This window comes from Ictidomys tridecemlineatus, chromosome 10, assembly GCF_052094955.1.
Source record: "Ictidomys tridecemlineatus isolate mIctTri1 chromosome 10, mIctTri1.hap1, whole genome shotgun sequence".
Taxonomy (NCBI): domain Eukaryota; kingdom Metazoa; phylum Chordata; class Mammalia; order Rodentia; family Sciuridae; genus Ictidomys; species Ictidomys tridecemlineatus.
Genome location: NC_135486.1, coordinates 116606121 through 116626192, shown reverse-complemented (window position 1 = coordinate 116626192; position 20072 = coordinate 116606121). Strand labels below are relative to the sequence as shown.

At 56.2% G+C, this 20072-nt stretch overlaps 1 protein-coding gene across 17 annotated transcripts in view; it reads right to left on the bottom strand.

Moving 5' to 3' along the window:
- Window positions 1-20072, bottom strand: part of Cux1 (cut like homeobox 1) — a 311626-nt gene that overhangs the window by 236279 nt on the left and 55275 nt on the right. For 15 of the 17 annotated variants that reach the window (XM_078023835.1, XM_078023836.1, XM_078023839.1 and 12 more), the window contains exon 2: window positions 7047-7157. The exons of the other annotated variants lie outside the window; for them this stretch is intronic. In XM_078023835.1, the coding sequence (XP_077879961.1) occupies window positions 7047-7157 (111 nt within the window). The remainder of the gene's footprint in view (window positions 1-7046; window positions 7158-20072) is intronic. 17 annotated transcript variants of the gene reach the window in all.

Below are 20072 nucleotides of genomic sequence, written 5' to 3'. Positions count from 1 at the left end.
AATTCAATTCACCCTTCTACCACCTGGGCTACTGAGGTCAAGCATCCCTAATCTGAAAATCTGAAATCCCAAATGCCCCAAATACTCTGAGATGCTAAAAAAAACTTTCAGATTTTAGAGCATTTTCGATTAAAGATGCTCAATTGGTGAAGTTTAGAGAAACATTCCCAAATTAAATTTAAAAATAAAACCTCCAAAATCTGAAACTGTTCTGGTCCTAAGCATCTCAGGTGAAGACACTGGACTTGTGTCAATGCCTTCTGCTCACAGGAGGTCCCAGTCTCAGAACTGTCAGTGACCTCGCTCAGGACGCTGATCTTACAGGACCCTGATGCAGACAGAACTATTCCTGTAGGTGAAGACCTGAGGCTGAGCTTCCGCCCAGTGCTGCTGAGGTCACAGTGCTAGGGAGCAACACAAGACCCGACTGAGGCTGGAGGTGCACAAGCCAGCCAACCCCCTGCCTCGGCCTCTACAACCCCTCCCAAACCCGGTGCAGGGTCTTTCTGGAATGTGGGGGAATAATGCAGCTGCCAGTCCCTCCTGACCGGGCCACCCTCAGGGCCTAGTTCATACATTACTGCACCATGCTCAGGACAGCTTTTCCCCCAGGGACTCAGAGGAACCGAGGACATCACCACTGAGGCTGACAAATTGGCTTAATGAGTTTAATTGGTAACAGTTAAAAGTTTACTTTTAATTTTTAAACCTTTCCTGGTTAAAGTCTTATTATAACGTAACGGTGGGTGATTCTGGAATGATTAAACACCCGGGTCAATTATTTGGGCATTATGATTTTGCCCAATACTGGAGTGGCCTCTTGTCAACTAAGTTGGCACCACAAAAATAAAAACTCACGAGGCGCTTTCACATGTGGAGCTATCACAAAGGAGAAGAGAGAAAATCAACTCAAAAGCTGTTCCAGGGCTCTCACACCCCGAGAGAGGAATTTTTAAAAACAGCTTTACTAAAGTGCAACTTAGACGCCATTAAATTCTCCCTCTCAGAGTGCACGACTCAGCGCTCTGGAGCACACTCACAATTTGTGCAACTATTACACCCACATAAGAAACCACACACTCACTACCAGGCCACTACCCTCCCTGCACGCCCTGGCGGCCACTGATGTCTTCCTGTCTCGACAGATGCGACCCTCCCGGCACTTCCCAGAAACCTGTCACGGGGTGCCTCCCCGGCTCCTTTCACTTAACATAGTATTTTCAAGGTCCACCCACGGTGTGGCACGTGGCAGTTCCCCTCATACGGACGAAGCCCATTCCGCTCGCTGGCTCACCTGCTCATGGACAGCAGGATGGCTTCTACTTTTTGGCCACTCTGTTCACGCTGCTATGGATACCCGTGTGCACACTTCTGTAAGTGTTTTCAGTTCTGTGGGGAACACGACTGGCAGTGGACTTGCTGGGCCACCGAGGAACTAGCTTTTTGAGGAAATGTCAATAAAGGCACTTCTTAAGTTCTTTTTTAAATTCTGCACAAAGAAATTAAGTAAAATCAGATAAAATTTTTATTTATCCTCTGCCGGCTTGAGAAATGAATTTTGCAAAGTGACGTATATAATTTTTTTTTTTAATTCTATTTTGGAAAGAAAAGATGGCGACATGAGTGCCAAGAATATGCCAGGACCCTGGTGCTCCGGCCACTAGGTGACCGTGGAGCTGAAAGTACAGGCCACAGCTCCGGCCCACTGCCCGGGCCGCCAAAGGCAGGAGGGGGTGGCAACCAGGCTGGGGCTGAAAACCCAGCGCAGGGGCTACAGCCAGGCCCTGAGTCCCAGTGTGTGACCACCCCACGTCCCTGGCCATCCAGCCTGGGGCCCCCTCATTGCCCACTGCCCTTCTGAGACCTGAGTCTGTCGGGACGTGACTGGACTCCCTCCCACCTAAAAGCCTTGGCAACGGCACAGGGCGGGGTCTTCAAGTCAGCAACTCAACGTGCCCCACGAGATACAGGAAAATGACGTTGGCTGGTCACCAGGTGGTGGGAAGCAGTTCAGGACTCTAACAAGGACCCAAACCTGAATGGCAAACTCCAGTCGCACGGACCGCATATACACGCAGCGGGGAGCCACCGCCCAACAGCACTGGGGCCACAGGTGGCCTCGACCGACTCCTCAGCCATCACCCTTGTCCCAGTGCCCCGCCTCACCCAGGACACCTACAGGCCAGGACGCCCGGGCTCCAGCCAGCTGCCAGCAGCCCACATGACTGTCCACTGGAGTGGCCTTGTATTGCAGGGCACCCCTTCCAGAGAGTCACTCCTGCGGTGCCTACAGAAGGCCACAGCTACGTGTTGCTGTCCTGCGCTCCCACACCTTCCTCCACACTGTGCCAGCACAGGGACCACGACGCAGCCCAAGTCCACGGCATCTCCCAGTCCTCGTCCCCCTCACCTTTGTACAAAGCTGGCACAGGGGGACGCTGTGGCCCTTGCTTTCCACCTGACTTCAGGAGCACTTCCTCCTGGTCCATAAAGAGCAGAGGCCCAGGACCCAAGCCCACTTCACAGAGGTGCAAGGCTTCACCCGAGTCCACCTGCAGACGCAGCCCAAGCAGGGAGGAAACAGAGGGTCGCGGGCCTGAGGCGAAGGGCCAGCCAGGATTCGGCGTCAGGAAACAAGCTGACATATGAGCACAGGGACGCCCTGTCACACCAGCACCAGAGTCAGGGACAGGAGCCCGGCCAGGCCACTGCCCTAGAACAGACAACAAGGGAAGAAGATGGGCTGGCCTGGGTCTGACCACCAGGGACCTGGATCCCCAACGATCAGGACCAGAGCCGAGCTCTGCTGCTGGCGACAGGAGTATGATGTCACATGCTTCTGACAGGACAGATGTAGATGGCACAGACACAAAGCAACCAGCATGATGACCCAGGTGTCCTGAGGGTCCATGCGCCAGCCAGCAGGCAACGTGGAGGCAAGGGAATGGCATGCAAGGAGCAGCCTGGAGGCCGTGTGGCTGCGATGCGGGGCGAGATGGGAGCGGAGCAAGCCAGACACCCTGAAATGGTCAGGGCAGAGTGGACGCTGACCTGGCACCGGTGCCCAGGACATAGGTGAGAAACACCGCGGCACCAGGATTTGGCTCTCCTCCCGCTCCTTCCCACAGAGGCTGGCCTCCCCGAAGAGCCAAGGAGCAGGGGGAGGCTGGGCCGTGGCCCAGCGGTGAGCATGTGCCTCCTGCGAGGTCCAGGTCCACCCAGCACCATGACAAGAAAAGCAAAAGAACCCCACAGAGCAAAGAGCACACCTGGGTCTCCCCGGAAGCAGTCAGACACTGAGACCATCTTCCTGCGGTCACGCGTCACAGTCCCAGGTGGCAGGAGCCTATTAGTCGCTGCGTTCCTGGAAGGACACCACCCTGGGCAACTTGGTCCTCACTGGACTAGTCCCTCTCCGCCACATTACTCCTTGTGGCAGGTCTCCACTGTCCTGCCAGTCAGACAGTGTGTTCCCCAAAGCCCCTGAGACTCTGCCCCAAGAGCCTCCAACGCATCTGTGTGCTGAGAGATGCTTGTTCCATCAGGAAGCCACCAAGAGCATGGGCTCCACAGCCGGCTACGTGAACAGGCCAAGCTGGGCACAAAGCAGCTATGGGAGCAAACGCAGAAGTGAACTGAAGGAGCTGGATGTGGTGAGCCTCGCTACTGAAGAGGCTGAGGCAGGAGGATCACAAATCCAAGGCCAGTCTCAACTACTTGTCAAGACCCTGTCTCAAAATAAAAAAGGGTGGGATGTGGCTCAGTGGTGGAGCACCTCTGGCTTCAATCCCCAGGACCATGAAACCACAAGCAGCAAACAACAAAGTAACAGAATGGAAAAGCAGGAAGAGGCGATTCCTAGGTAGAAGAATGAGACTCTAGAGCCACCCCTGGTGACCCCCTGAAGAGAAGTAGCAGGTTTTCTGGTGCCACAGCCTCATTTATTCCCTGGAACCACACCTGGGAAACCCAGGGCCCGCCTCACCTCTGACATGACCACAGAGAGGCTGAGGAGACGCCGGGCAGCGAGGCCCACACCCATCCGCTTCCATCCCCGCAGCCGCCTGCCCTGGGCAGGAGCAAAGCTGCTTCCCGCAGCAGAGGCGCCTGCACCACAGCCAGCCCACGGAGCCCCGTCACACCACGGTTGTCTCTGCCCTGAATCCATCTCCTGTGCCACAGCACCCAGCCCCAGCCAGGGCATAGCTGTCTCTGCCAGAGTCAGGCCTTGGTGCCCCTCATCACCCCCTGAGCTCTGGGGCCTGGGCTCCTTCCCCCCTTAGCATCCACTCTCTGGGTGCAAGGCAGAGGAGGGTGGTGGAGACCCAGATGCTCCTCCTGGCCTGGCAGCGGACACAGGCAGCAGGCATCTAGGGGACCGCATTCTCAAGCAGGGGCTCAGGTGCTGCACACTCATCGATGTTAACGGTCAAGACCGGAGCTCACGGCTGGGGCGTGGCTCAGAGTGGGGCACTCGCCTGGCAGGCTCGAGGCCCTGGGTTCAATTCTAGGAGCTACAAAACAAACGAACAAAAAGCCCCCAAACAGAAGTGTTCCGGGGCTGATCTCATCAGAAGATGCGGCTGAGCTCGCCCACACCCACCCTGCTGCCTGGTGAGAAAGACAAGGAACTCAAGACAGGGACAGCGCCTTCCCCCAGGCTGAGCCTGTGGCCCGTGGAAGGTGTTCCATAAGTACCTGTGAAGTGACAGACTATCCTACAGACTGCGCTGGGAAGACCGTGAGCTGACTACCTAGCTTCGTTTGGGGTCTTTCTATGACATTCCCTGAGCTGGCCCCATGGGCCAGAAATCTTTGTGCCTAATGCATCGCGCAGTGGGCGTTTCAATGCCAACCACGAACACTCTGCAGGCCAGGAGCCAGGCCTGGGCAGAGCCCTCCATACACACCACGCTGCCACCCCTCGAGCCAGCCTGGTGGGAGAGCCGGCTGGTTTGGTATGAAAACAATGAAACCTGGAGAGGTGAAGTGATTTGCCCAAAGCCACGCAGCCAGTAAGTCGCCCACAACAACGAACATGAACAGGCCACATGCCACGGAAATCCTGCTGCTGTGCTCTGAGAGCGATCATCAGTCCAGTTAGGGATGGATGTTCATTCAGAAAATTTAAACGCATTTTTTATTCTTTTTGATTCAAAGAAAATGTGTAAAACTTTATCCAAAGTAACTGCAGTGTCCTTCAAGTTAGCTGCGATTTTTGGATTAAAAAAGATGCAAGTGAGAACACCAAGTGGTGAAACTTAAAACAATCCACTCTAAACCAAAGCTCTCAGGCTCCAGCCATCCCAGCGCCCTGCTGTTCCTGCAGCACCACCCAGTCCAGCTTTCTGCTCCTGGCCCCGATCCTCTGCAGTCACCCTGAAGGGCCTCCTAGGCCGACACCCACTCCCTGGTGAGAGCTTGGGCAGCCCCTGATGTCAGATGCTCAGAACTTCAGGGGACATGGGTGGAAATGCTCCACTCTCACAGAGCAGAGGGAGGGGGCATGCACATGGAGACTCAGCACTGTAACCCGCACCAGCAGGCCCCACTGGTCAGGAGTGGGGACCTTGAGCACCATGGTGGTGCCCTCCAGACAGGGGCTGCTTTCCCTGATGACAAACCAAATATTTTAGCCACAGCCACATGAAGTTCTAAGCACCCTACATTTCACATGTTCGGTGTCCAGGCATGTTGACTCCACAGTGAACGGTGACTTGCTTGTCTAGAGAGGCAGTGACCAGTGCTGAGAAGAAGCCACGGGTCCCTGGGTCCCAGACCCCAAACAGAATGATAATGCAATGTCCCTTCTGGGTCCTGAGCTGGCATACCCTGAGGTTCCGCATGTGCTGTCAGACCCCAGTGTGCCACCTGAGCCCACGACCCCTCTGCGCCTCTGTGGCCCTGGCGGCCCCTGTCACTGCAGGAGGCCTGGCTAGAGGAGGGAGGGCCAGAGGGCCAGGTGTCTCCACAGGACAGCCACACTGGAGCGCAGCTTGGCAGGGGGTGGGGGGTGGGCAGCAGGTGGCAGACCTGAGACTTCAGCAAGTCCGCTGAGCCCCGGTGCTCCTCCTGTGCCACCATGCTTCCACCCAAAATATTGATTCTAAAATAGAGGTTAATTATTCAATTTCCAGAATGCCCCGTGAGGACAGCCCTGGAGAGCGAGTTCTGCTGAGACATTTAAAATGGATCCCCTTGTAAAGCCTCTGCTCCTGTGTCACTTCCCAGGAGTGGTGGATTAGAAAGGTGCCCTCCCCCAAAGTGGCTTTAGAAGGCCTGTTCCTCTGTCCTCCCTGGAAAGCCAAGAGCCACAGGGAGACTGCTGAGGTCTGTGGCGGTGGCAGCCCACTCGCCCCAGAGAGCCAGGTGGGCTACCCTACAGGTGCCCTGAGGGCCACCCAGCTGTCCATCTGTCTGGAGGACTCTGGCTTCTTGGTATTTCTCACTAAGCCTGAATCAGGCACAAAGGGACCTGGGAGACAGACGAAGAGTGCGCTGCCCGCCACTCTGGGCACTGTCCTCCCAGTGATACTCAAAAGATGCAGGAGTGTGTGAAGAGCAGTTCCCAGAGCCCTTTACAGTGCACTTCAGCAAAGGCGTTTCAAAGGCCGCAGCAGGTGAAATGCCGGCTCTAAAAGAAACATCGGGTGATGGGCCTCACAGGCACAGCCTCAGACTCTCCGCTGCAGACCCACGGCCGCCCCACATGTCCATAAGGACTCTGGTGGCCTCTACCCACCGTGGGGCACAGGCCAGAACGGGCCACACGTCTGCACCTGCACTTGCACGGTGCCCATCCAGCTTGTTCCACACCTGCACCTGCAGTCAGCCAGTGCCATGATGTTCCTGGACAAGCTATCCACTGCCGCATCCCCAGAGCCCACGCAGGGCACGCATGACGTTCTGCTGGGGCTATGGACAATGCAAAAGAGGCAGGTGGCTGGCCACACACTGTCTGATGAACCACAAAACGCCCGAGACACATGTCCCGGGCGTGCGCGAGAGCCACAGCCCCTCCGGGAGGTCTCCAGGGAACCCCTCACCTCTGGAGTGTTCTTCTTGAACTCGCGGCTCTGCTCGATGAGCCGCTTCCTTGACTGTTCGCTTTCATCCTGACGGTTCGCCAACACTGTCGCGGTGGCATCGAGTTCTCTCTGTGGAGGGACACAAGAAGGAAAACAAGGATTGTGATCGTACTTTCTACCAGAAGGGTTCACATGTCCACCTGAACAGGACACTCAACAGAGACCCCTGGGGCTCTGAGACACCCACTCATGGGCAGAGGAGGGACTGGGGCAGTGAGCACCATCCCCCTGCCCCACGGGCCCTGGCTGGAGAAACCCAAGCTTGCTCAGCCTGCCACGCTTGCCACGCTGTTCCCCACGCACACTGCCCAGTGGCCATGCTAAAACAGCACACACAGAAACAGCGTCTCCACACCAATGGCGGCAATGCCTCCCTCCAAAGTGGCTCACGATGCTCTGAGCAGGCCTCCGGGGCCACTCTCCTGAGTCCCAGTCCCCTTGCTGAGCACAGCGCTTCCCACCAGGGCTTCTGTCTTGCTGTCCTTCCGTGGTGCGGGCCTGGGATCTTACAGTCACATCTGATTTGCTTTCATTCAACAAATATTTACAGGGAGCTTAACTCTGAGTCAGGCACCACACTCAGGACCATTAACCTGTTATTAGTTTTCAAGAGGGACCTTTAAAAGGCAAATTCTAATATAATTATTTCCAAAATCTTGTAAACTTCCCAGAAGCAAGGCCCCTGGAGGGGCAGTGGCTCTCAAGCAATCTTACTTGTCCTGGACAGACTTGGGAACCACTGCAGGGGGTCCCCAGAAGAAGACCTGCCTGGGTGGAGGGCGCTGGGCTCTGCTCTACTCAGCAACCTGACGCTGGTGTCAGGAACTTGTGCCCTGGCCTCAGGGATTCTGCGGGGAGCTGCCAGGAGTGATGTAAAGCAGGCTGCGGCACATGGGCCCAGAAGTGGGGCTCCAGGCACGTGGCAGAAGCACAAGCCACGTGGCTGTCACCAGTCAAAGGCCCACCGTCTCCTGAGTTGGTTCAGTTTCTGAAGCTGCAATGGCAGCTCATTCTGCTTTGGATTCAGATGGTTGCTCCAAGTGGCCTCTCGAGGCAAGGACCGGTACGCCCTGCAGTCTAGCAGAGCCAGGATCTTGCTGAAGGCTCAGAAAGGCCACAAGGACCCACCACTGACCCCCCCAGGATGCCAAAGTTAAGGGTTTCTCTCCGTCCACCTCCTCAGGTTCCGTGAGTTTCCTTTTTGGTGAGAATAACCTAGTGGGCCCCAAAGCCCTCCTGGTACCACTATGGGGTGGCCCACAGCCAGACAAGATGACAGAGAGCGGGGACAACCACCCAGCAGGCTGTCAGCTCAGGAATCGTGGACAGTGGGGGCGGGAGGCCACAGGGGCTGGGAGGGGAGGTGCCGCCACACCACACTCCCCCTTTAGCATTTCTGGCATTAAAGCAAAATTTGGGCAAACAAGTCCAAGAGAATATCGTGGGCTAGCGTTCGAGAACAGATGTCAAAGCTATTGCAGAAAAGAGGGAAACACTGAGCATTTTGATAGACCACATTTGAAACGCATCCCAGTCGAGAGAAGGCAGGGAAAAAGAGCAACCACCACGCATGTGGGAGAGCGGGCTGGGACGAGAAGAGGAGCCACAGATACGCAGGAGGCGCTCGGAAATATAAACAATCTGGCTAGGAGGAGGACGCAGACGTCTATATTTAAGCAGCAGCAGAAGAAGTTATAAAAGGAGGCTTCAAGGAGGGGATGAAAGCCAATATTGAAATATGACAAAAACGAAGGGTTGACGTTTGTTCCAGGCACACACACAGAGGACCAAGAGAACGACACAGAGCCCCGGCGCCTGTGCCACCAGGAAGTCCACCTGGGTCAGCCACCCAGTCAGGGCATCTGCTGGCTTCTTTAAGACACTGAGGTGCCAGATTTGGGGGACACAGGGGGACTTGTGGGGTCTCAGCCTTCCTTCCTAGTGGGGAGTGTGGATAAATGACTGAGGAGTCCCCAGAGTGAGGGGTCTGCAGGCCCCTCTGTCCCTGGGCTCCCCATCTGGCCTCTGGCTCGGGGTCCCTCCCTGGGCAGGCTGGCTGGTCAGGAAGCCTGAGCTGAACAGGTGACAGCGGGCAGACCCACCTTGACCCTGGCATCTCATAGCCAGTGCACTGGAGGCCACCTGCCACAGAGGCCCCCATGTGCCCTCCTCATGCCCGCAGACACGTGCAGGCCGACCAAAGGGGTCTCCAAATTCAACAGCACACTGCCACCTGCCACCACAGAAACAGATCAGCAGAGGACAGGAGGGAGCCTCAACCGCCCGGAGGGGGCTGGCGGGATTTAAGGCTCACAATCTGACCAAGGCCCCTGGCAGGGGGCGGGGGAGACCACCGAGTCCTCCTGAAGGAAGCCAAGGTGCTGGTTCCCAGGCTGTGGGCACAATGCAGAGGGAGGAGGCACCTATTAAACACAAACTGGACATGTCCCCCTGCCCACCAAGTCCGCCTAGACTCCAAGTGCTCAACACTTGACACTTAACAAGGGAACCTCGTGTGTTGAGGGAGGGACCAAAACAGACCCCTTAGCCCAGGAGTCACAGTCACAGTAAACGGGAGCAGAGTGCCCATATCGGAACCGCTTCAAGTCACACAGAGCCGCAACACCAGAAAGCCACAATGCCCCCCAACAGCAAATCTGGCCTGGCCACTCAGACTGCAGGACGATGGTCCAAAAAATACTCCTGTACGTGCTGTGAAGGAAGGGATGGTCAACAGGACATACTTAAGCAAAAAGAGCAAAGTGTCCAAATGTCAGCACTACTTAAAAGGTCAGGAGTGCCAATGTGTCCACAAGGACAGGCTCCAAGGGAGGAGACCAGAGAAACGCAGAAGGAAACTTGTACCCCGGGCTCTGGGGAGGGACGGCCAGCCACCTGCCCTGTAGTGTGTGCCTTCTGACTGCTTTGCCATGTGGCATATTATCTAACAGGGAAGAAGGACAAAATACATTAACTTTTAAACCCTGTCGCCCCAGGCGCTCAGGAGGCTGAGGTGGGGGATTGTGTGAGCCCGGCAGCTAGAGACCAGCCTAGGCAACAGGGGCTCAAGATTCTGTCCTAAAGAAAAAAAAAAAAAAAACAAGTCCTATCAGTGTAAACACACTCAGTGACAGAAATACACATAATGGCTTGGGCACAGTCTCATGGTGCACAGCCACAGAGAGTGGTGGCCTGGAAGGGATGATCTCTTGATTCTGGCGATTCAAGAAGGGAGGTGTGGGCTGGGGGTGCAACTTGGTGGTGAGCATGTTCCCAGCTGGCAGGAGACTCTGGGCTCAACCCCTGGCATTGCAAAAACAAACAAACCAAAAACCCTGAGGTGGGCACATCTCTTATGACAACAGCTATTCCTCACACAATGTGCTGCCCCGGGGCCAGTCAGGGGTAGGGGAGACAGTTACAGAAAGCACTCTTACAAGACAGGGCAGGAGGGCCCTGGGGCCCAGGACCTTGGTCCCTGGTAATGACAAGCTGGCAGGGTTGCCAGCAGCCCATGAACTTGGAACCAAGCATTTCCAAAGGGACCACGTGTGGCCAGGATGGGCACCTGATGCAGGTGTTTTGCAGTTCAGAGCAGTCACTGGACGGCTAAGGTAGGGTGGCGACAAGATCCAGGGCGAGACTGTGGCTTTTGGAACCATGTGGCCCCAGGCAGCTATGTGGCTAGGCTACTGGTCAGGAGTTGCGGGTGTCAGGCCCAAGGCAGACTCTCTAGAGTGGCTCTCTTCACCCCTCGAGGTGTCCCCACCAACCAGAGCTGATGGCCCTGCTCATCCCCAGAAGAGCTTCAGAAGCCATGGCCCAGACTCTGCACCATCCCCTGGGGAGCAGATGGGCCCAAGCCCATCTGGGAGCCCAAGGGCCACATGCACAGAGGCCCTGGTTCTATGCAGGTGTGTGGGCCCCACCCAGGAGCTGTGCTGGCCACAGTCCTATGTGCCTTGCTGAGACAACCATCAGAAGCTTTAACTCCGAGGACATACAGCTCCTACACCCTAAATCTCTGCAGGACTCCAGACTCTCAGCCAAGGCACATTCAGAACAAGACCAAAGAAAACCACCACATAACTAAGCTATTTAAAAGAAATTTCAGAAAATGTTTTAAACACGTTTTTCATGATGTTACTGGTTAGTCTGGAATTGCTCACCTTCAAGGTACATAAGTCTCACCTTCAAGGTACATAAGTCTCACAGTCAACCCCCCCAGCCCCACCCCCCATCTGCTGAGCCTCTTCCTCAGGCCCCAGGCCAGGACAGCCTCCCATGGGGGACCTTCCCAGGCGTCAGAGGGGCCTCCTCCCAGCCCCTGGGGCCACATAGCAGCCACACAAGTCCTCTACCTTGAATCCAGAGTTAGCTCAACAGCTGTTCTTTTGGGGAGTGTCAAACTCATCCACCAGCATAGCCCAGAGAGAAACTGTAAATGACTCTATTAGTGAAGACTAAGATGGCTCATGCACACAAGGAAAGTCCCAGAGTGTCTGATGGGCAGGCTTCAGGGCATCTTTGTTTTGTGCCCATAACAGCCTTTTGGACGAACAGAAGGAGTTCTGGCTAGAAAGGGGTGAGGGCCTCCAGCCTCCTCCCAAGACCTCTCCCAGCCCCCACACAGAGTTCTGGGGCTGGGGGTGTGGCTCAGTGGTGGAGAACATGCCCACCATGACCCCTGGTCATCAAAACCTATGAAGCCCCCATACAATAGGTGCCAGAAAACCCTGAATGGAGACCCAGGCTCCACCCCACGGCCATCTCTGGCTGTGGCCAGATGACCTGCCTTCCCTGGAGATAATTAAGATAACGCATCCCAAGTTGTGGCATGGTGAATGCTGTATCCAGGCTAATTTTCATTAACACCAGAGTCCCACACCTGGCCTCAGCCCTGAACTCATCTTGCCACCAGCATCCTCGAGCAGGGTGGAAGCTCCAAGGGGCTCCAGTGACTCAGACAACACCGCCTACAGGGGCCCAGGGCACAGCAGTGACAAGGCAGAAGGACCAGGCCAGGGGGACAAAACCCAGAGGAAGAGGGTAGAAAAGACAAACAATCCTTCCAGCAAGAAAGCTCTCCAGGTTTCTGTGAAGGGCGCCCATCTTCACTCAGTCCCCACGGTCCCCTTCCTCACTGTGACCAGGGCTTGCTGGGCTCTATGCAACTGAGCAAGGGCTCAGAGGAACCAGGAGCCTCATCCCAGTCCCCAGGAAGACACAGGGGACACAGCAAAGCACCCCGCAGCAGTGGAGGCCAGCAGGAGGGTTAAAGAGACGCTGAGAGATGGGCAGGCAGTGGGGGTCAGTTGTGCTCAATTAAAACTGTAAAAACCACCTTCCTAAATGTGTCCACCACCACCACCACAACCAAGCTGCCCACGCCGCCCAAGCTGCCCACGGCAAACAGGCAGATGCAGGTACAAAGGAGGCTCCGCAGGCTTTCGGCAGGGCTGGAGGGTGGCGCATGGGGCGGGATCTCCCTCCCTGCTTCTGCACCTGGTCATTCTGAGCACATGAACGCAACGCCTACTCCCTAAAATGAGCATTTCTCTTTTAAAAGCCTCACTTACCTAACAGAGAGGCAAAGGCCATGAAGGGCCCTCAAGGACCAGGATACCACAGGTGTCTGTGACCCTGAGCCTGCCCAGCACTCTCTCCCACACCTCTGGCTCACTGCCACAACTGTCACATCCCATGCCATGTGTCACACATGTGGCCAGAGAGGGCACCTCCACCCGGAAACCAGAGACCTATACAATCAGGCTGACTGCCAATGGGGACCCTGAGTGGCAGCAGGCAGTGGCAGAGGGGACAGTCGGGGGAGATCTGCATCAGAGCTGCCCATTAGCACCCACCACCCTAACCCCTGGGGGCCCAATGCTCGGCAACGAGGAGACAAATGGGTGAGGAGCAGGGCACAGAGCACAGTGGGACACTGGAGCAGTGAGGACCAGCGGGATGGCAAGAGGGAGCCTGGGAGGGCACGCGGTGGGGACCCGTCAGCAAGATCTGGCACACACCAGCTCCAGGAGAGGGCACGGGCCACACCAAGCTCCAGCAGTGCTCACCAGGCCTGCTGGAGGCCACGGTGGCAGCCCAGAGGCCTCGGGTCAGACCACCCCAGCCCATGCCTGCCCTGGCACACCGATTCCCTCCTGTGCCCACAGGGGTGCCCCCCCAAGCTCCTGGGCATCACTAAATAAAAGAAGCAGCTGTAACAGAGTCCAGGAAAGGGGCAGAAAGGTCCAGAGGAGCAGTGACAACCTCTGCTTGGGGGGAAACCAGAAAGAGCTTGGTGGAGACATAGCGTCCAAGCAGGTCCTGAGGAAGACCTGGGGCAGGCCGGTACCCCCGGGCAGAACAACGTGGAAGGAGACAGGACACATTCAGGGACTGGAGCAGCGTTCAGGAGGGCAGAGATTTCGCTGTGCTGGGCTATCGGACAAACGCAGCCTCGCACAGGGGCCATGGATGCAAGATGGTCTAGATCAATCCAGGAGGCGTGAGGGCGAGGAGAAAGGGGCAGGCAGGGGCAGGCAGGGGCCGCGATTTCCTCACAGGCCTCACAGTGGGGCAGAGGGGTGAGGAAGGTGGGGGGCGAAGGGCACTTGCTCTAGCTAGCCTTGGAGGATGCTGGCACCATCATGGCTCCAACACAGGAAGGGACACAGGACACGCGCACCTGGAAAGCCAACTCCAGCAAGGCGTGGAACACTGCCCAGCTGCGAAGCTCCAGGTCCCCACGACCCCAAGGGGAAGCCCGGTGGGGAGACTGGTGGGCAGCCACCACCCTTCCCAGGGCAGGGCACGAGCCCCGAGAACAGCAGGCTAGGAAGCTGCCTGGGCCGGTCCCTCTGCCATCTCCAACTCAGGGAGCAAGAAGCCAGCAAAAATGGGCATGTCAACAGCAAGCGCTGGCCTGGGGGTAACTTGCAGCGACCAGTGACAAACTGACAAGAAGCACTGTGGCCTTGACCCTGCTGAGGAGCTCTACCCAGGGCCTCTTTCCCCCACCAGGGGTCAGGGCCGGGCACGCAGATCAGAACCTTGGCCAGACCTCAGGGGGCAGTGGCTGTGTTCTCCCTGGGGCACATGTGGGAGGAGGGATGGAGGAGGGACAGGACTTCCGTTCCAAGGACAGTCTGAATACTGCCCAGCACCATTGGGCGAGCGCCTGTGATGACACTGCATCTGCAGAATGGTGCAATGCCACCTGCCCTCCTAAGAACTAGCAGGAGGCACACGGGACTCCAGTGGGTGCTGCATGGCCATGGCCCCTGTGCCCTCAGCCCCAGAGACACCTGCAAGGGAGCTGTGCTCCCAAGTTGGGCAGAGTGGGCACACTTGGAAAATGCTTCTAAGGGCAAACCCCTAAAACCACCTTCCTCCAGAACAGAGGCAGGAAGAGACCCGAGGGGTTCCTAGTGACAGTACCGCTAGGGAACATGTGGCTTTCACTCTACTGAGAACCATGGAGAGGGGTTCTGAGCCCCTCCCTGATCCAGGGACTCAGCCTTGGGTGGGTCTCTGGGACCTGGGCGAGCTCCTTAACATAAAATGAGGACACGCTAATGCTTAGTGCGGTTCCAGGCTGGCACGGCAGGTCCTTGTCCTGTTGCTACTTCACCTGGACCCACTCCAGAAGGCCACTTTCCTGAGCAACTTTTATCCTTGAAAGGTTCTGCAGCGAATATGAACCCAATGCCTCCTGACCCCAGAGATGACCTGCCGTGGACACCCGACCTGGAGATTCACCCACTGAGCTGGGGCACCTGTTAGCACCGTGGGGTGGGGGGAGAACAGGGCAGGGAGAGACAAGGGCAAGGTTTCTCAGCACGCGCACACACACATATGCACACACGCACACGCACAATTATGATTCTGGACCATGTGAATATATTACCTATTCAGAAATAAAACCAAATAAAACTAAATAGATTGGCCTAACAAAAGCTATGGGGTATGAAGTTTTCATACAAGCCTTTCTGACAATTTCTTGGGATTGAGAAATTTTGAGAGAACCAAAATTTTGTTTTTTTGTTTTTCACCCCGTCAAAAACCCACCATGCAAAGACAAGAATGCCAGATGTACCCAACAAGCCTGCGCTACATATAACACTCGCTAGACTCTCATTTAAACAGGGAGACGTGAGAGACGGTGTCTCGGGGATGCATAATGAACTCTAAGGCGATCAGACGGCTTGGAGCAGGCGCGGCAGCACTGGGGTGGGGAGTGAAGGACGCCTTCCAGCCCTGCCCTGGTGGGCTCTCCTTTACAGTCAACTGGACCACATGAAATTCCTGATAGGGGACCATATTTGAGCTACAAAAATACCCGTTTCATAAGCAGTGTTCTTTACCGCTGCCTCCTGGCTGTATCTCAAAACCACACGGAAGCTGCCAGCCGACTTGGATGGCAGGAGTTCACCCTGCTCCAATCTTGACCTCTGCAAGGAGCCCTCAAGACCCTCCCCCCTCGCTCTCCGCTGTGCCATCTGGGGCTGGCTCTTGATGACCTGCCGGAGTTCTCTATGCTTTCTGCCTAAGCTCATCCTGTTCCTGTGCCTCCCCTACAGGGCCTGGGGAACAGGGAGGGGCTGCTGAGGTGCAGCCCGCTGGTGACACTGCCCCTCCACGGGCCTCGGAAGAGCTGGGGAGGAGCAGCCAGAGATCTGCTGCTCCGGCCCCGCAACGAGGCACCTGAGGCCCCACCCGCTAAGGGCTGCCTGGCTTCAGGGTTTCGTCACTGTTCCACACTCAGGAGTACTAATGTGGGGTACACTTCTTGCGTGCCACTTTAGTGTACATCAGAAGACCAACGGGAACTTGTTACAATTAACAAATGTCCATGAAGGCAGATTTGAGGAGGCCTTTGGGTCAAGGAGGCCTTTCCCCTGCCCAGCTGCACTGGCCAGCCCTGCTGCACTGGCCAGCCCTGCTGCGCTGGCTGTAGGTGACAGAGCTGGGTGTCCAAGGATGAACGGGCCCAGACCCTGCAGCTGCGGCCACAGCAGAGGCAGGAAGACTCAAGAGATCTCCAGTGGCTGACCCAACAGCCAGTCACTGGGTGAGGAATTAAGGGGCTGAACAGGAGCCTCACCATCCAAAACGAGAAGCCCTCATCCCACGGGGATACGGCAATGTGAACTAAATAAGAAACCTGGTCTCTCAGTTACAGGAGTCCAGCTTCAAGAGTCAGTGGTCACGTGTGGCCAGTGGCTAACGCAGAGATTGTCCCATGAGCAGAGAAGGTTCTCGGGGAAAGGGGAGAGCGCTGGACTCAGGTGATCCTCCAGCCCAGAAGGTAGCCAATGGTGCCACACAGGCGCTGCGCTGCTGTCCCATTTTGCAGACAGGAAACTGAGGATTAGCAGGGCGTCTGGCTTCACCCTGATCACACTGGGAGGTGGCAGGGCTGAGGTCAGAATCCAGGTCTGGGTGACTCCAAAGCCAGGCTCCCTGCAGGAAATACTGCCGCCGCCTCTTCCCCAGCTCCAGCCCAATGCACCTTCCTTTCTCCAGGAAATAGGGGGCCAGGTCATCAGCGAAAAAAGAGGCAGGGACAGGGAAGCCATTGTGTTTTAATCTCAAAATAATTATGTCATTGCCAAAAGGGATAACCCTGATCTCATCTACACTGGTAAAAATGTTTTCCTCCTAAAGTATTTGTTTCAGAAATAAGCCTTTAATTTGAACACTTTAGGAGCCAGAATTTCTGTCTGTTGAAAATATTTATCTCCATTGTTTGGCAGGAATCAATTTGTCAGGGCACCAGCCACTCTGGCAAAGGCTCCTTCCACTTCTCTGGGAAAACGCTGGCGGCAAAGCCACCCTGCAGCTCACTCTCGCTGTTTGGGATCCCCCAGCCACAACAGCTGCCAGCACAGGCCCAGGCTGCATACCAAAGCCACCAGCCAGTGCAGCTGCACTGGGATGGACCCCCGTGGGGTCCTCAGGAACACAGGGAAAGTGGAGGGCAACTGGACACTCCCACCTCCAGAATGAGTACAGACTTAACTACTCTGCAAGCGGCAGAGCCTTGAACTCAGCAGATTTTTCTTGAAGTCCTGTTTCTTGGGGCGCTAAGCCCGCCCCTCCAGGGCATCAGCAAAGTCCAGGAAGCAGCCAGGGTGTCTCCAGCTCAGTAAGCCCAGCTCCATCCTGGATTTGGTTCCTTCCCCTGGGAGAATCTGGGCAAGCTGCGCAGACGTCTAGACCTCAGTTTTCTCATCTGCAAAATACACCACCTACCTTACTCCCAAGGTCCTGGAAAACTACATGGTGAAGAAGAGGAGGAACTCCTATCAGGTGGAGACACTGCTGGGAACGGAAATGCCCGTCCCAACCCACACTCGGCCCTTCCTACTGTACTGAGGGTGCCAATGCCTAAGACAGATCCTGGAAGCTAAGAGTGTCACAGCTGGAGGTGAGGTGCTAACAGCCCCATTCTGAAACTGTCACAGCCGTGGCTTGCACAGAGCCTTACCTGTGGCCGCACTCCCTTCTCACATTTTAATTAGCAAATAAAAACTCCAAAAAGCTCTCAAAATGATTTTGCCTGAAACTTATAAGTAAAGGTTAAAAGATGCCAAGTGGCTCTTGGGGAAAAACAAACTAGCTACAGACGTCGCTCAACAGGCAGAGCAGGCTCATCTGAAGAGCTCGGCCCAGCCGAGAAAAACCACCTCTCACCAGCTCCAATTGATTCTTGCAGTTAATTTTGAGGTTTTTCAGGGCATGTTCAGCGAGCAAGGCTTACAACATCCTAACCACTGGCTGAGACCTGCTGCCATCCAGGTGGCCCAGCAGCATAGGGCCACGAGCCACGAGTCATTCCTGTACTCTCTGCTGGCACTGCTGGCTTCTGTGGGGCACCTGGGGGCTGGATACCAGCAGGTTCCACCACCCGACAGCTGGGGTGTCAAGAACAGAATGCGGCTTAAACCGGGCCACAGACCGGAGATCCTCAGGGCACGACGTCTAGCTACACTGGACATAAGGGACCCCAGGAGGCAAACGCTACTCAAGGGACTGCTCTGGAAGTGCTACTACCCATCTGCCCACTCCGGTCTCCAGAACAGTGATCCATCCTGTCCAGAGCTTTCTAAAAAGTAGACAGAAGGGCTCTTTAGCTCCGACTCTGTCAAGCTGATAATGAGTTTGGCTAACTAGCTCAGGAGCAGGACACATATCAACAAGCCACTACCCCCTTAGGCCCCACACAAGCCAGTGCAGGTCCCAGCCGTGGGCCCCTTCATCTGGTGTCACTTCTAGGCCCCCAGGGGACAATTCTTCGAGGCAGGGAACTGTGCCAACTGGGAGGTGCTCCCAAGCTCCTGTAACTGCTCCAAATTCAATGTTCGTCACCTGTTTTTCCCTAGCCCTCACTGTCAGTTCTTGACCACACTGATATCCAGGAGGGTTTTCTCTATCCAGCTCAGCAAAAGGACACTGCTGCCTCAGCCCAGAAGCGACCTCTCTCCGTACCTTTTGTTACTGCTGCTGTGCCTGTGACCCCTTGAGGATCCTCATCTAGCCCAGGAGAGGAAAGGCAGCTCCCAGGAGAGTGGGATTTAGAGACAGGACCCCCCACACACACACCTCAGTACCACCTCAGCACGACCGTCCAGAGCTGGTCACTGGATACTTGCAGCATTAGCAAATTGTGCGGGCCCAGAGGCCCAAGCCACCCCTCTAAATGTGCCATTTGACCAACTAGAAGCCACAGGCAACTCACGTCCAGGGACCCTGCACCTACAGTGAGAGCTGCAGGCCCATGGCAATGCCAACAGGGGAACACACAGTGGGTCCAAAATGACGGCCAAGACCTCAGCTGTCACCACCACCATCACTCACATTCAGGACACCCTTCGGGATCACACGCCGAGAGAGCAACTCTATCGAGATTTTCAGCAAAAGCTGAAACAAATCATGTCCTGGATTGCTGCCCTGTTCCCTGTGAGCCGAGACAGGCCCCAGGCTTCCTTCCCCGCGGCTGCAGATCGAGGCCTCAGTCTACGCAGGGACCACGTGCCCCGAGGAGGCCCAGACGGAGTGCCCGTCTGAACCTCAGACTCGTAGAGGAGATGCCACTGGGGAGGCGGTGGGATGGAGGTGGAGACCCGCCCACTGCAAAGGGGACCCCTGAGCCCAGAGCCTGCCCCAGGGCACCCCATGGCCCACCCCCCAGGGCCCAGCTGGCTGGCTGTCGACCGACCTAACTTGTCCCTGAGAACCTATAGGGCTCACTCTGGGGGTCAGAGGAACAGGGGAAACGGCACCCACTGTCCTAGGCCCAGACCTCCGGCACAGTGGCTGGGCGACTTCGAGGGAGAAGGCCACAGAAGGTGCCCTGACACTCACAGAGAGAGACGCCGTCCTCTGGAGGCCAGGGAAGACCTCGTAGAAGTAGCAGGCAGCAGCCATAAGGACAGGCGAGATGTCAGATGCGGGAAGGAGGAGGAAGAAGATTCCAGAAGGCACAGAATGGGCAGAGGTAATAAAAATAGTTGCAGTGACAGCTTATTGACTCATCCTTTATATCCCCATGGCTTGTGATCCCCGTGACAATCCAACAAGATGCGACTGTGCCCACTCCACCAACAAGGGTTCTGGTGTTCACAGGTACAGCGAGCTGGCCAACGTCATGCAATGCCACCTAAAGGGCACCTGCACCGCTCCTTCCACTAAGCCAGCCCCTCTCAGAAGCACTGCCAGGCCTGGAGTCGAGGCCTTGGGGTAGTGGGGAGGGCTGGAGGGTCCTGGGGACTCTGGATTGCCGAGCTTTTCTTTCCTGGGAAGCAATGGGGTCCGACTCAGTCTCCCTCTTCTCTGTGAGCCCTTCCCTCCACTACCCCCAGCAGGAGCAGCTGCTGGGGCTGAAAAGACGGTCAGCTTTTAAACAAGGCAAGGTGCTGGGGTATCCGGCACCACGGTTACTCTGTGGCTGTTGGGTCGCAGTCACTGAGAAAGGCA